The sequence below is a fragment of the Podarcis gaigeae genome, assembly GCF_964106915.1.
Source record: "Podarcis gaigeae genome assembly, chromosome: 17".
Taxonomy (NCBI): Eukaryota; Metazoa; Chordata; class Lepidosauria; order Squamata; family Lacertidae; genus Podarcis; species Podarcis gaigeae.
In genome coordinates, this window is record NC_139694.1 from 34,474,722 (window position 1) to 34,491,195 (window position 16,474).

The window sequence follows — 16,474 nt, forward strand, 5'->3', positions numbered from 1 at the left end:
GCAGTGGCGTAGCGTGGGGGGTACAGCGGGGCCGGCCGCACCGGGCGCAACATCTGGGGGTTAGGGGGCGCAAATCCACGGGTTAGGGGGTACAAATTACTTGCCTTGCCCCGGGTGCTGACAACCCACGCTACGCCACTGGCTCATTGGAGTCTGGCTTGCCTAAGGGTACCTGGTAAGTTCAAGCAGACGTGAGATTTTCGGCAGGGGACTTTCCGACTCACAGTGACGCCAGCCAATAGAGTGATGTGTGAGGAGACAGGTTAGTTTAAAAGCAAGGTCTGTGGGCTCATGATGAGTCTGGACTTATTTGCAAAGCTGTCTGAAGCATAATGGCAGACAACTCCTGTCCAGGCAGGTAACTTCCAGAGTCAGAAACTCCCTGGAAGGCTCTGTCAATCAAATGCAGTGACTTCTTTTGCTGACAAGACCTTGGTAGAAGCCCTTTTGCCTCCCTGAAGAATGCTGAAATGGCATTTGAGACCAACGCGGCTAACAATAGAGTGAGGAAGTTGCAGCACATTGTGAGGACTGCCACCCAAGCGCACACACGCACCGATGCACACACACACACACACACCGACAAAGCAAATTCTGCCTGACATTTCGGAAGTTTTGCCTCTTTCATGCCAAAATCCACAGGCTCTCTGGGGCTGGACCAGCACAGGGAAACACAGGTAATGTCTTGCTTACAATTTCAGGCTCTTATAGTAGAGGACATGGGTAGTATTAGCATCTGGAGGCTCCCTGGTAGACCAACTGCAGTTCACAATATTGCTGGGCACTGACTGGTAACATTTCAGGTCTGTGGGGGCATCAGGGTCACCTGCAAATAGAGACATATTCCAAAATCAGCACTTAAGCCACAGAAAACACAGCCATTATCTTGCACTATTAAAATTCAAGGGAAGTGATCCTAGTTGCCCAGACAGAATTAGCACCCTTCTCTCTCTATTTGTTTGTTTGTTACATTTCTATCCTGCACTTTACCCCCCAAAGGAGCAGAGCGCAGCAAACAACAAGTGACAGAGCAATACAAACATCATTAAAACATCTCCAATATACAGTGGAACCTCAGTTTTCAAGCATCTCAGAAGCTGAACATTTCAGAAGCTGAACGCCGAAAACACGGAATTCATTGCTTCCATCTTCGAATGCACCTCGGAAGTCAAACGGCTTCTGCTGTGTGTTTTTCCATTTTCTCAATGGATTTTGCCGATTGCCCATTGCTCCTCGGTTTTTGAACGTTTCGGAAGTTGAAAACCGAGGTTACACTGTATAAGCTAATCACCAAATGGCACCTTAAACATAGATGGCAGTCACCACAATGGAATTTCTAGGTCCCATTTCCCCCCATTGGTGGTATTATTATTATTATTATTATTATTATTATTATTATAGAAAACAAATCTCTAAGGGGTTTACAACATCTCCCCAAAGAATCCAGAATAAAACAGGGGGGCTTTTCTGCAGCGGCTCCCCATTTGTGGGGTGCTCTCCCCAGGAAGGTTTGCCTGGCACATTCATTGCATATATTTAGGTGCCAGGTAAAAACATCCCTCTTCTCCCAGACCTGTGGCTAATTAAACAATCTATATGATTTTGAACGGGGAGGGGGGGCAGGTATTGTTTTTGTATGTTACTATGTTATGGGAACCAGATAGAGGGCCTTCACAGTGGTAGCACCCTCCCTGTAGAACGCCTTCTCATCAGATGTTAAGGAAATGAACCATTAGAGTGGACACTCGGGTTGCGAACGTGATCCGTGCGGGATGCCCGTTCGCAACCCACAGCGTTTGCAACCCACAGCACAGTGCTGCATCTGTGCACGCGCAGGTTGCGATTCGGTGCTTCTGCATATGCGCAAAGCGCAATTTAGCGCTTCTGCGCATGCGAAACCGCCAAAACCCAGAAGTAACCCGATCTGGTACGTCCAGGTTTTGGCGCACCTGTAACCCGAAAAAACGCAACCTGAAGCGTCTGTAAGCCGATGTATGACTGTATATGACTTTTAGAAAACATCTGAAGGCAGCCCTGTATTGGGAGGTTTTTATATGTACTGTAAACTGTCCGGATGGGTGGGGGAATGAATTACGATGATGATGATGATGTTTTTAGATTGTAAACTACCCTGTGCTCATTGGATGAAGGGCAGGATAAAAAATTTATAAATCATCCTCATCATTCCTCTACAGATGCAGCTTAAAAGGCTCAACAGTAATTGCATTTCTGACCCACAGCTCCCCACCACACACACCTTCTCAGCATCTTCACTTCCTTCCTGCCATTACCACACAGGCCCCTGCTGTCTCTAGGCCTTAGTCCTGCTTTCTCCTTCACCTGCACCTTCATGTCTTCACCATTTACTGTTTTTGTTGTGTATTGAGTCAAAGGATTTTATATCTGTATTATTATTGTCTGTATTTGCATTAGAGTAAAGTAACAGCCTTTTGGTTCCAGAGGGTACAGCTACCATTGGTTCATTTAAGCTGCTGTATTTGGATCCTCTGTCTTATTGGTTGCCTCCAAAAGGCAGGACTGTGATTGCCTGATATTGTTCCCTTCAAAATGTATCCTTTCTAGCTAGTTCCCTGTCCCTATAAATGTAGCTCTCCCCTCCTCAGGTCTCAGTCTTGTTGCTTTAATAAAGAAGTGTTACTAGAGAACTGTCTCCAGCATATTATGTCAAGAGAGCTGAAATCACAAACCCCACGTCACAACAGTTTTCTCAAGTCTCTGCTTCTCAAACACTCCCTGCTCTGTCCGCCTTGCCTCCTGCCCTCTCTCCCCAAGAGCTCACAGCCTTTCCTGTCCTTGCTCCCCTGCCCTCTCACACCCTTCTCATTCTGAAACATTATCTCCCTTGCACTTATTCCCTCACGCATTTATCTGTCTCCTACACCACCCTTCAGATACCTGTAACCCACTGCTTCACCTGTCTCCTTCCATTCCGAGAGAGCTTAGCTCCCGGGCAAGCTTGATGTTGGTGGTATCACACCAGCCTAGCTAATTAGCATCACAAACTCTGGTGCCCAGGCTGGTTTGCGTCCCCCAAATTTTAGACTTGTGGCATTAAAGACCTATGCCACCAGCCACTCGCACGTAATAATAATAATAATAAATTTTATTTATACCCCACCCTCCCCAGCCAAGGCCGGGCTCAGGGCGGCTAACAAGCAATAATAAAAACAAGTTGAATGAATACAACTTAAAAACAAGATTAAAATACAACATTAAAACATTAAAATGCAGCCTCATCACAGGAGAAGAAAGGAAAAACGAAAAAGCGGGAGGGAATCAAAACTGATTCCAAGCCAAAGGCCAGGCGGAACAACTCTGTCTTATAGGCCCTGCGGAAAGAAATCAGATCCTGCAGGGCCCTGGTCTCATGAGACAGAGCGTTCCACCAAGCCGGGGCCAGTGTTGAAAAGGCCCTGGCTCTGGTTGAGGCTAATCTGACTTCCTTGGGGTCCAGGACCTCTAGGGTGTTGCTATTTATGGACCTTAAGGTCCTCCGTGGGGCATACCGGGAGTTGGGATAGTCGCACAAATGCACAGTGCCACGAATAATCAGTTGCCACACAGCTGTGTGTGAGAGACAATAGCAGGAGTCGTAATTGGCTCAGCTATGAAATTTTTGAGACAGTCCTGTATGAAGGAAATGATGAATGCTGATACCTTACCTTTTTTCAGCCCAAAGACCTTTAACGACAGAAGCAACAGCCACGCTGCATTCCCCCTGTTTCCCATAGTGCCAGCAATGTCCTAAGAGACAGCAATGGTGGATCATGAGATAAGGACAAAGTCAAGCAGCACTGAATTAAATGCCTCCCCCCATTTACTATATTTATTTATGTGGACTTTATTTGTGTGCCCATGTCAGAATGGCACATTGGAACCTTCAAGGAACTAAAGCACAAAACTTTTTTACGAGCTCAAAGATTGGCAGGGGATTGATTTGGCAGAAACACCAGCGTGTGAGGAGATGCTGCGAACTTATAGAGGGGAATCATAGACATAAAATCCACACAGAAACACATCATTGCTTGTTTTAACTCGCTTGTGGGAACAACTCGGAAGCTGTGAAAGAAGGAAGCTTAACAACAGAAAGAATTAGAGGAACCATTGGAAGTGTCTATGAAAAGCAGTAGACGTATGAGATGATCAGAACCCTCCAAACTTGAAGCATGGGATGTCCTATTAAAAATTAAAAATTTGGCAGAATATTTGGATTATTTGATATGTATATGTATAATTTGGAATGTTTAATTTGATTTGATCGGATTGTTAAAGTGGAAAATTTAATAAAAATTAATTAAAAGAAAAAACAAAGACTGGCAGGGGAAGCAGCTGTGTGGGACTCACCACTGGCAACGCCACAGGTACTATGGCTCCAGTGGGAGCCATTGCTGACTGCATAACTCCATGTTCTGCCTCCAATGTCAGAAGCAATGTATGCACCTGAATGCCGGGTGCAGGTGAGCACAAGTTGTTGGGCGAGTGCTCAGGTCATTCTTTTGAGCTTCCCACTGTTAAGTTGTGGGCGAACATATCAGACGACACGGCGATTCTTCCAAAGCAGCTCTTTATTTGTAAGCTGGAACAGAACTGAACTGAGGAGCTCAGTCAGCCTGCTTATATAGAGCACCACTAGAATGCAACAGTAACCATTTTCTGTAACTATCCAATCACTGAACGTCACTTTCGATCCTTCATTTGCATACAAACTATCCAATCACTGAACGTCACTTTCGATCCTTCATTTGCATAACTATCTACGGTATCCCCCTGCTGGCCCAGGGTGAGAACTTCAGTACATAACACCCACAGTCATCTCATTGGCTACAATGAGAACAGGACACTGGACTAGATGGGCCTTTGGTCTCAACCAGCAGAGCTCTACTTAAGTCATGGGTAGGCAAACGAAGGCCCGGGGCCCAGATCCGGTCCAATTGCATTCTCAATCCAGCCCGCAGACGGTGCAGGAATCGGCGTGTTTTTACATGAGTAGAATGTGTGCTTTTATTTAAAATGCATCTCTGGGTTATTTGTGGGGCACAGAAATTCGTTCATTTATTTTTTTCAAAATATAGTCCGACCCCCCCGCACAAGGTCTGAGGGACAGTGGACCGGGCCCCTGCTGAAAAAGTCTGCTGACCCCTGATCTAAGGTATCAAGTCACATCAGGCACGGGGCCACAGAATCTCCACCAAAAAAGTCATCTTCTGTGAGCCAGGTGATCAAACATGGGACCCTAACAACTGAATGTGTTAAGATAACTTAAACAGAATTACTTGCAAGTATCAGATTGGCCTAGGATTTAAATACAGTGGTACCTCGGGTTAAGTACTTAGATGACAATGGCAATCAGAAACAAAACAAAACAAAAATTTAAAACTGAGTGGGAGTGTTACAGTGGTATCTCGGGTTAAGTACTTAATTTGTTCCGGAGGTCCATTCTTAACCTGAAACTGTTCTTAACCTGAAGCACCACTTTAGCTAATGGGGCCTCCTGCTGCTGCCGTGCCGCCGGAGCACGATTTCTGTTCTCATCCTGAAGCAAAGTTCTTAACCTGAGGTACTATTTCTGGGTTAGCGGAGTCTGTAACCTGAAGCGTATGTAACCTGAGGAATATGTAACCTGAGGTACCACTGTATGTGATGTTATAGAACAATATGTTTAAAGTTAAAATGAAAAGAAAGAAAGAGGTTAATTGACTAAGTAATTTTTAGGTGAAATTAGTTTTGGAAAACTGCTGCAATGATATATATGGAAATTCAGCCAGGGGGATTCGAGGAAGTCACCCAACAATGTTAACAAAAATGGAACGATTACAGTTAGCATTTATGTTTGCGTGTTTGTTTGTGTTTCTTTTTTATGTTTTCTTTTATATGTTTGTCATAAATTTGGAAAATCAATAAAAAAAATGGGGGGGGGGAGAATTCTTCGGGAGGGGACGAGATGCGCTTTAAAGGCATCAAACGTCAAACTGGAGAAAGGAAGAGAAGCGGATGAAAGGAGAGCCCGGAACCACGTTGTGGTGGAGCCCTTCCCGGCTCCGGCCCCAGATCCCGAGCGAGCAGCCTGCCCAGCTCAAGCCTCGTCGATGATGCAGCGGCTCTTTTGCCCTGCCTCCGGGACTAATCCGGATCCTCTTTCCCCTCCGCCCGTCCCACCTGCTAAGAGAGAAGACCGAGGAGGACCCACCGTGCCAGCAGGATCCCCCCAGAGATCCCAGAGGGGAGAAAGTCATCGGCTCGCCTCGTTACTTACACGGCATCCTTTGCGCGCCGGGAGGAAACTCCAGCGCCCGCTCGGCCAGACAATGGCTCCCCAAGCCGCGCGCTCCCCAAGGCGCCCCTCGGGGACCCCGGCGAGACTCAGGAGCGACGACCCCCCGAGCCGGGTTCTTCTCTTCGCGGAGGAAGGAAATGAGCTCGGGGCTTTTTTTTCTTTTCGAGGGCACTAAGTGTCGGGGCGCTCGCTCCTCCCGCTGCCCGATCACGCTCCGCCCCGCGACGCACCAAGCCTGTTCCGCGACGGGCTGCTCCTTCTTGGAGCGCAGTCGGGGGGCGATGGGGGCTCGTCTTTCCTGGGTGGAAGGGGCGACAAGCCTCCCTTCCTTGGCCTTCCTGGCTTTTTGAGAGCGGAGGGGGAAGCGGGTGGAAGAAAAGCAAGAGCCACGCCGGGATTCGGTAAAGAGGAAATCGTGTCTCATCCAAATCGTGACTCACACGACAAACTCACTCGTTTCCCCTGCTTGGGGAGTGGGTGGGGTGGGCGGGCAGGGCGCCCATTCCTCCCAGCACGTGTGCGGGGCTATGGGAGGGAATCACAGAATTGTAGAGTTGGAAGGGACACCGAGGGTCATCTAGTCCAACCCCCCCCCCCCAATGTGGGGAAACGTTAGGGAGCCTTAGCCAAGCGCAAAGGCGCAGAGGCGCAGCGTGGGCGGAGGGCGGCGACCGTCGCTCCGAGCGCAGCCGGACTGAGAAGGACGCAGCAGCTCAAGCGCCCTGCGAGCTCAGCGCTATTTCTGCGAGTCTTGCAAAGTGTCGCAGTTCACTATGAGTGCGCCCCTCAAAGCCTGGCGGGCAGTGGGTGGGGGTTGCTCTGGCGGCGTCCCACACCCCCACACTCTTCTTATTGGAGAATGATCTGGGTCTACGGATGGAGTGACAAAGTATGGGAAGCAATGGGGTCTAAACCGCCACTAAATACAATTTCTGTAAGAATACAGGAAGCCACACTGAAAGCAGTGTGAAAATGGCATTGGACTCTAATCCGCCCAGGGGTGATACTAGGCTTTACAGTGGTACCTCGGGTTAAGAACTTAATTCGTTCTGGAGGTCCGTTCTTAACCTCAAACTGTTCTTAACCTGAAGCACCACTTTAGCTAATGGGGCCTGCCACTGCCACTGCATGATTTCTGTTCTCATCCTGAAGCAAAGTTCTTAACCCGAGGTACTATTTCTGGGTTAGCGGAGTCTGTAACCTGAAGCATCTGTAACCTGAAGCATCTGTAACACGAGGTACCACTGTATTTCACCCGGGTCAAAAGACCAGTTTGGCACACACCCCATGCGCATTTGCATACACACAGAGAGAGGCTGGGAGCCTCTGTGATGCCCCTCTGGAGGCTTCACCTGGGGCAAAACCCTCAGCCAGCCTCCACCCCAGGGCCGGATTTAGGTTTGATGAGGCCCTAAGCTACTCGAGGTAATGGGCCCTTTGATATGTCCAGCGGTCCTTTGTCAACAACAAATTGTCACTGTTTTTGTGTGTTGAATATATGCTATTTTTTGTGTGTGCTGAATATATTTTGTGTGTTGAATATATGCTATTAGATACCTAATAGGTATCTAAAGCCATTTACACATAACAAAATATGTATTTTTTCAAAGTACGGTAATTGTTGAACTGAAATACAATTAAGAAGAAGTATATTATTTTAGGGGATGCGGGTGGCGCTGTGGGTAAAAGCCTCAGCACCTAGGGCTTGCCAATCGAAAGGTTGCGGTTCGAATCCCCGCGGCGGGGTGCGCTCCCATCGTTCGGTCCCAGCGCCTGCCAACCTAGCAGTTTGAAAGCACCCCCGGGTGCAAGTAGATAAATAGGGACCACTTACTAGCGGGAAGGTAAACGGCGTTTCCGTGTGCGGCTCTGGCTCGCCAGAGCAGCGATGTCACGCTGGCCACGTGACCCGGAAGTGTCTCCGGACAGCGCTGGCCCCCGGCCTCTTGAGTGAGATGGGCGCACAACCCCAGAGTCTGTCAAGACTGGCCCCTACGGGCAGGGGTACCTTTTACTGTATTATTTTAGGACAAGACTTGCCAAGGAAAACAAAGAATTTATTCATGTCTGCTACGACAGCGGCAAGAGTCTTATTAGCACAAGGATGGAAGGATGAGGAAGTCCCAAGGAAAGAACAATGGCAAGAAAGACTGATGAGTTATGCGGAATTGGCAAAGTTAACAGATAAACTACGAGAGAAGGACAACCGTGACTTTAAGGAAGAATGGGAACTTTTTACAAACTATTTAAAATGACAACAAAAGGACTTGGATTCCTTGGCAGGTTCTGAATAAACATCCACAAATTTATTAGTAGAACATAGTATAGATAAGGTAATGATATGTATAACTTTTTAACGTGCAGAGAATAATATGTGCAAACAAATCAGAGAAGGGAGCTGAGGGAAGTCTCTGGAGGGTGGGAGAGGGAGGGAGGATAGGGAGGGGAGAAAAAGGGGGAAATGTAATTGGTTATATTGATTCATAATTTTTTTGTTAAAATTCTTCACTAAAAATATATTTTTTTAAAAAAAGTATATTAATAGTGAAATAATTATTAAGCTCTAACTTAAAATGATTTTTTTATTCATAACAAACTTAATAATGCAAACACATTGGCATTTGGCAACAACAACCCCCTAGCTACAGCTCTGACTCCGCCTATCCAGAATTGGCAAAGATTACTCTAATTCATGGGTAGGCAAACTAAGGCCTGAAGGCCGAATCCGGCCCAGTCGCCTTCTAAATCCAGCCCGCGGACAGTCCGGGAATCAGCATGTTTTTACATGAGTAGAATGTGTTCTTTTATTTAAAATGCATCTCTGGGTTATTTGTGAGGGATAGGAATTCATTCATTCCCCCCCCCCCCAAAAAAAAATATAGTCCGGCCCCCCACAAGGTCTGAGGAACAATGGACAGGCCCCCTGCTGAAAATGTTTGCTGACCGCTGCTCTAATTTATGCTGGCATGGTTGTGGTCACATTGGAACATTGCTCCATGTGTGGTGGGATTGCTGCATGGTGCAGAGATTCTGGAGCCAAATTTTGGAAACTATCTCTACCGTTGCCTCTTGGATACTGCCGTGGGCAACCCTGGCCTCTGTCCCTCTTTCTTTCCTTTCCTTCCCTCCCTCCTCTGATGCCCTCTTGATTCTCTGCCTCCCAAAGGCTTGCACTGCTGTTTGTTGCAGCAGCCCTGGCTGCAAGCTCCACAGGTGAATGGTGCTTCTGGGGCTGGCCAGGAGGTGCTGGGTGCTAGGAACTGAGGTGGCCTTGGAGTAAGCAAGAAGCGGGCAAGGGAGCCCAGCCAGTCAGTCTGTCAGCCTTTGCTGCCTGTCCAACAAAATGGACAGACAAGTGGGAGGCCGGGCGGGCAAGCTTGCTGTGTGCAAGGCCTGCCTGGGAGGTGAGTGCTTGGATACCTTTGGCCATTCTCCGTTTGGCCACTAAGGCTGGGTGCCTCCTCTGCCCAGGCTCCTGTAGGGTGACGTGAGGAGGCATCTCTCTTTGGGATGTGGGGGGCAGCTCCCAAGGAGAGGGGAGAGGAGAGGAGGCTGAGGGAACCCTCCACAAGGGAGGGTGTTCGAAAAAGGACAAGAGATTGCCAGCTCTGCAGGCAAGGGGTGACAGAACTGGGCTCCTGAGCCCCTCAGGGGTGCCGCAGAAAGAAGGTAGTTGGTCAAGGGAGCCGTGGACTCAAAAAGGTTGAAAACCTCCGGCATACAGCATTCAGTTGGTTAGACCCCCAAGAGTCATTCCTCTTTACCTAGCCCAGTTGAACGAGGAATTCCAATTTCAATACCCAGGGCTTTAATGAAACTTTGGACAGACTGGAAGTATGTGCAGATGCAAGAACCACCTTGAGAGATTTCGTTGGTCTTATCGAAACTCTTCAGAATCTGCTCAGAATTCTTCAGGCACTTCTCGTAGGGTGGACAGTGGAGCAGCTTGGTCATTTTAGATTCTGGATTTAATGGCGGGGGGGACTCTTTGGGTTGTGATATATGTCACAATAGTGGTAAGCTAGCCTTCTTGTGTTTGAGGGCCCTCTTGCCCATTCTGCTTAGTGGAGGCCATTGGCTTCTCTGAAATTTCGCTATGATGGCACCATCATGGAGTAACCCCCACCAATTGGTTTAAAACATACTTTAAGCAAACTTGCTGCGGCATTTCTAATTTTAGGCCTGCTTATGTCATCAACATTGATATTATGATTATGATTATGAAATCCACCTTGAAGGGCCTTCTTGTTACCCTCCATGTCAACAAAGTTCATCTCTCTGTTTTGTTTCATTTCAGCTTTTTATTTCAGCTTTCACGTAATGTGCAATCTTAAAAGAGAACAAACACTGTCTTTCTCCAGGAAGAAGGAACTGATGAACAGAGAAGCAGCAGCAGGGCAAAGACTGTTGCTTGCAATGCCATCCTACTCAAAGCAAAACTCAGCTGCACATTCGTAAGATCAAACGTGACACAGACACACACACACACACATCAAGAGACCAGGGCATGACACATTCCTTGTGAGCATTTCTCTGCACCACTTGGGAGGGTTCCTTGTTCCACTGTGACTACAGGTACATTTGGTTTCCTATTGCAGTAATGGCTGTAGGAAATCAAACTTCAGGTTTATCAACAGCAACTGTAGGAGAGGAGCAGCGTAAGGGAAGTAATGATAGAGTGGGAATTTGTCAATTAATTGGGACTTGCCAGAATCATTAAATCCCACTCAAATTGTGTAGGTAGCCACTTAGGAGAGCTGTCTGGCAGTATGCCAGTATGGGGTAGGTAAAGGTAACGAACCCCCGGACAGTAAGTCCAGTCAAAGGCAACTGTGGGGTTGTGACGCTCCTCTCACTTTCAAGCCAAGGGAGACGGCGTTTGTCCACAGACAGCTTTCCAGGTCATGTGGCCAGCAGGACTAAACAGTTTCTGGTGCAATAGAACATGGTGACAGAAACCAGAGCGCACAGAAACGCTGTTTACCTTCCCGCCATAGCGGTACCTATTTATGGTATCTACTTGCACTGGTGTGCTTTTGAACTGCTAGGTTGGCAGAAGCTGGGACAGAGGAACGGGAGCTCACCCCACCCATCGCGGGGATTCAAACCGCCAACCTTCTGATTGGTGAGTCCAAGAGGCTCAGTGGTTTAGACCTTGTCTCATAGGATGCTGGGAATTATAATTCTTGGGCACATTTTCCTAGCTTGGCGAAAGGGGTGGAGCTTTAATAGACATATTTATGGTCAGCTGTGTGCACATTTTTGTGTCTGATGGCCTGAGCTTCAAGTTTACAAATATTTGAATATTTGAATTCCCTTTTTGTCAAACACCCACACCCACACTCAACCTCGCACGCCGCCCCTTAGCACAGGGAGCTGATTTCACTCTTGCTACAGCCCCACTTGCAGCAAGCATTGCTCAGTCCTGCCAAAACATCTCGGGCTCCACGGTCAAAGCCCCAGGTTTCTTCCGAGGGACTGTGGCTCTGCTGGCCATGCCAGCTCCCATAATAGTCAGACGGATCTTTCGGCGGGGCATGGATCGGGACCCATTCATTGGATGAGGAAGTTGCAGCAAAGGCTTCTGCAGAATCTCCTCCGGGGAGGGCACCGACATTTCCTGCAAGGAGAATCCAATATGGAAAATTGGGGGGAGCAGGCACAATGCATGTAGCTCAGCAAACAGAAAGAGAGATCAGGGTTCAAAATCATGCCATCCCTACCAGGGGTATTTTCTGCCTAAATTTGCATCTGTAAGCAAATATTATGCAAATTTGTGTCATGGCATGGATCTGCACCTTGAGTCATAAGAACATAAGAGGTAAAAAAAGGTCAAGGACCCCTGGATGGTTAAGTCCAGTCAAATTTGACTATGGGGTACAGCACTCTTCTCACTTCAGGCTGAGGGAGCTGGCGTTTGTCCACAGACAGCTTTCTGGGTCATGTGGCCAGCATGACTAAACTGCTTCTGGTGCAACGGGACACAGTGACGGAAGCCAGAGTGCACAGAAATGCCGTTTATCTTCCCACCACAGCAGTACCCAGTGCTTTTTTTTCTGGGGATACGCATACCCCTAAACATTTTGTGAATCTTTGTACTTTTGTCCATTTACTGTATTTATTTCCCCCGATTTGAACTAGAAAAATGGTGATTTTCTTGAGTCAAAATGAGAGTATCCCAAACATTTTTTAAGGGAAACAAAGCTCTGGCAGTACCTATTTATCTACTTGCACTGGTGTGCTTTCAAACTGCTAAGGTGGCAGGAGCTGGGACAGAGCAACAGGAGCTCACCCCGTTGCGGGGATTCGAACCACCAACCTTCCAAACAGCAAGTCCAAGAGGCTCAGTGGTTTAGACCACAACGCCACCCATGTCCCACCAACCTCCAGAATTTGTCTAAGCTTCTTTTAAAGTCATCCTGGTTGGGAGACATCACTGCCTCCTGTGGGTTCAAATTCCACAATCCTTTAAGGACCCAGCAATGCCCCTGTTAAGAATTCAATATATTATATGAAAGAAAGGGATAGATTGGGGGCAGCAGAGCTGAAGCAAAACATTCAGCGAATTCCAGTTCTAGCAAATTTTCAAACTTTGCAATGTAACTGTCAATTTTCAGCTAGAGTTCAAATTTCAAAATAAGAAACCAGCAACAAAGGAGCCTGGGGGACAGTCATCTAAACAAAGATGCCTATAAATATGGTAGCAAATAAATGATTTGGCAGTAATGATTTAAATTTGACTGTCCTTTTTTTTCACCTGTTCAAGAGGATGCTTTCTGCGTAGCTGAATGAATGAATGACGTTAGTAAAAACTTTATGCTAATACAAGTCAGCCATCATATAAATCAGAATCAGAAGAATATTTATTTGCATCAGCCACTAGCCATAGCCATAGCAATAAAATAAAATAAAATAAAATGTACTGAAGATAGAGGTAAAAACTTAACTATAGAAAATACATTTGGGGGGTTTACATCAATCAAATAATAGATCTTATTCTAAGTGCCCCCACTAAACACCTTGCAGTTTTTGCTATCACCTGATTATCTTGATCTGCTAAAGGAAAGGACATGGAGAGCAACCTGGCATGGACAATAATAGAGGGGTAATAACCTCACTCCTCAAATCTTCATAAAGATTGCAAGCCAGAGGCACATGAGCCACTGACTCAATACTGCCATCTCCACAGGGACATACTGTATTTTTCCATGTATAAGACGCCTCTGTGTATAAGACGACCCCTATTTTTGGGGACTAAAAATTAAGAAAATGGGAGGAGATTGCCCATGTATAAGACTACCCCCCTTTTTAAAATATTATTTTTTAGTAAAAAAACAACCCTAGTCTTATACACAGAAAAGTACGGTAACCGTTCTTCCAGTGCATTTTTTTGAAATCGACCCTCAAATACAGCCAAAGGCAGTATATTCAATCTTGTGAAAGTGAAAGCGCATCTGCATTTTGGAATTGTTAAATTTTGCAAATAGGGTGCCGAAGTGTCAAAATGACTAGGTGGAAAATAATCATGCCATGGACAAAATTTCCTTATTGTGGCCAAATTATTCTGTCGTTCGATATCTTATAGGGCATATAAAACATGTACTACTGCTACTGAAAAAACGTTGGATATCAAATACTGGTGCCAAATGTCAAATACATACTGGACATTCATGCACGCATGTATTCAATGTCATAATTCACAGAAGATCATTTCTGAGCATAATTAGGAGGGCAAATTCCATGCAAAGCTTCTGTTTATCAGAATCTCATCAGTAGCATCTGTGCTGGGGCTGTGCACAGCTCACCACCACCCACAGCCTTGAGCCAGGGGTCCCCAACCAGGACCTGCCTTTAGCTAGTGTGGTTTAGTGGTTGGAGCATTGGACTAGGACCTGGGAGACGAGGGATCTGCACTTGGCCATGATGCTAATTGAGGTTACTTTGGGCCAGTCATTGCCTCTCAGCCTAACCTACCTCACAGTGTTGTGGGGATTAAACGAGAACTGTGTATGCCACACTGAGCTCCTTGGAGGAAAAAGCAGGATATAAATGCAATAAAATAAACAATTGGCGCATCCAGGCAAACCGCATAGTAGCCAAGTTATTTTGTCAGCTGAGTCCCTTTCCTCACTCTCTGGCAGTAAAAGGCAAAAAAAGCTAAAGGCCCCTGGACGGTTAAGTCCAGACTATGGGGTTGTGGCGCTCATCTCGCTTTCAGGCCGAGGGAGCCAGTGTTTGTCCACAGACAGCTTTCTGGGTCATGTGGCAGCATGACTAAACTGCTTCTGGCGCAACGGGACATTGTGACAGAAACCAGAGCGCACAGAAACGCCGTTTACCTTCCCATCGCAGCGGTACCTATTTATCTACTTGCACTGGCATGCTTTCGAACTGCTAGTTTGGCCAGAGCTTGGATAAAGCAACAGGAGCTCACCCCATCCCAGGGATTCGAACCACCAACCTTCTGATCGGCAAGCCCAAGAGGCTCAGTGGTTTAGACCACAGTGCAACTATAACAATACAGTGGTACCTCGGGTTAAGAACCTAATTCGTTCTGGAGGTCTGTTCTTAACCTGAAACTGTTCTTAACCTGAGGTACCACTTTAGCTAATGGGGCCTCCTGCTGCTGCCACGAGATTTCTGTTCTCATCCTGAAGCAAAGTTCTTAACCCGAGGTACTATTTCTGGGTTAACGGAGTCTGTAACCTGAGGTACCACTGTGGTAAAATCAAATGACTAACAATTTGCTGGACCTCTGAAAACCAGCTGTGTCACTCTTGCCCAATGTTAGGACTGGTCCTGGCTAGAGGAGGCCTCGCTCCTCCTCTCTCCCACCCACCCCTCCGGTCAACAGTCCCTAGCACTCCAAGCACTCACCTGCCCGTCTCCAGCGAGATCCTCCACAAGTGAAGATGACTGCGCGGATGAACTCCCTGCCACACAGTTTGACACCATAGGGTGGTGTCCTGGCCTCACTTGGGAGCTTCAACTCAGACAGCAGCACCCCGAGTACCAGAGCCAAAAGGATCTTGGGCATGGCTGGACTCGGGCAGGATGGTCGAGAGATGCTGGGCGCTGCACAATTCCTATCTGCCTTCTTGCCTGCTCTCAACGTGCCTTGCTCCTCTTTATACCATCATGAGTGATTGAGGATGTCCTTCAAGGTTATCTAGCCAATTATCATCAGGAAGGGATGTAGACCTTTCTTGGACAATGGGCAGGGTTTTTGGGGGGCGGGGGGGGCGGGCGGGATGACTGCTATTGATAACGCTAGCTAGTCAGAGATAACCTTTTCTTTGTTATCAGCATGGCAAGTGCGGAATTGTGTTCACTGTTTACCTGGCCTTTTGGAGCTGCACACTGATGGAGGTACCACTTGGTGCGGAGAAAGTGGAGAAGGTGTCCCACCCCCCCTTTCATAACGCTTGAACTCAGGGCCATCCCGTTGAAATTGAAGGTTAAAAGATTCAGGACAGAGAGTACTTATTCACACTGCATGAGTCTTTCACCCCCATTTACTGTTTTAACTTTTGTTGATTTTTAAACATGGATACATATCAAATGGGACGTGGGTGGCGCTGTGAGTTAAACCACAGAGCCTAGGACTTGCCGATCAGAAGGTCAGCAGTTCGAATCCCCACGACAGGGTGAGCTCCCATTGCTCGGTCCCTGCTCCTGCCAACCCAGCAGTTCGAAAGCACATCAGAGTGCAAGTAGATAAATAGGTACCGCTCCAGCAAGAAGGTAAATGGCGTTTCCGTGTGCTGCTCTGGTTCGCCAGAAGCGGCTTAGTCCTGCTGGCCACATGACCCGTAAGCTGTATGCTGGCTCCCTTCGCCAATAAAGCGAGATGAGCGCCGCAACCCCAGAGTTGGCCACGACTGGACCTAATGGCCCTTTACCTTTACAGATAAAATATAAAAGAAGGAGAATTTGCAGGGAACAAATAGTTGGGGAGGCCAAACAAGAGAAGTTGAGGGAAAGAAGTAATCACGATCTTCCTACGGGTAGAATAGGTCAGATAAATTGTTTTAAAAAGCAAATAAATCGTAACAACACAAAGAAACTTTGTCGAAACCATACAGAAATAGTAGAACGTCCGGTTCAGGGGACGAGAGGCAATGATAATGAAACAAAAGTAAGTTACATGTATTTGTAAATAAATCAGAATTTGGCTTT

The 16,474-nt window shown here is 47.1% G+C and overlaps 2 protein-coding genes across 7 annotated transcripts in view; both read right to left on the minus strand.

The window, feature by feature from the left end:
• The window catches only part of IL27RA (interleukin 27 receptor subunit alpha), an 818,781-nt gene extending 812,041 nt beyond the window's left edge, over positions 1-6,740 (minus strand). For all 5 annotated transcript variants that reach the window (XR_014559352.1, XR_014559353.1, XR_014559354.1 and 2 more), the window contains exons 1-3: positions 6,275-6,740; positions 3,684-3,765; positions 694-826 (exon numbers count right to left, since the gene is read on the minus strand). Coding sequence is in view for 1 of the 5 variants with exons in the window: in XM_083718999.1 (XP_083575125.1) it covers positions 694-826; positions 3,684-3,750 (200 nt within the window). In the remaining 4 variants the exon portion in view is untranslated. The remainder of the gene's footprint in view (positions 1-693; positions 827-3,683; positions 3,766-6,274) is intronic.
• RLN3 (relaxin 3) overlaps positions 1-15,401 on the minus strand; it is a 135,885-nt gene extending 120,484 nt beyond the window's left edge. The window contains exons 1-2 of one of the 2 annotated variants that reach the window (XR_014559420.1): positions 15,173-15,401; positions 11,411-11,915 (exon numbers count right to left, since the gene is read on the minus strand). Coding sequence is in view for 1 of the 2 variants with exons in the window: in XM_083720007.1 (XP_083576133.1) it covers positions 11,659-11,915; positions 15,173-15,332 (417 nt within the window). In the remaining variant the exon portion in view is untranslated. Of the gene's footprint in view, positions 1-11,320; positions 11,916-15,172 lie in introns of those variants that run through there. The other variant, XM_083720007.1, reaches the window with a different exon arrangement.
• Positions 15,402-16,474: the final 1,073 nt, after the last annotated feature.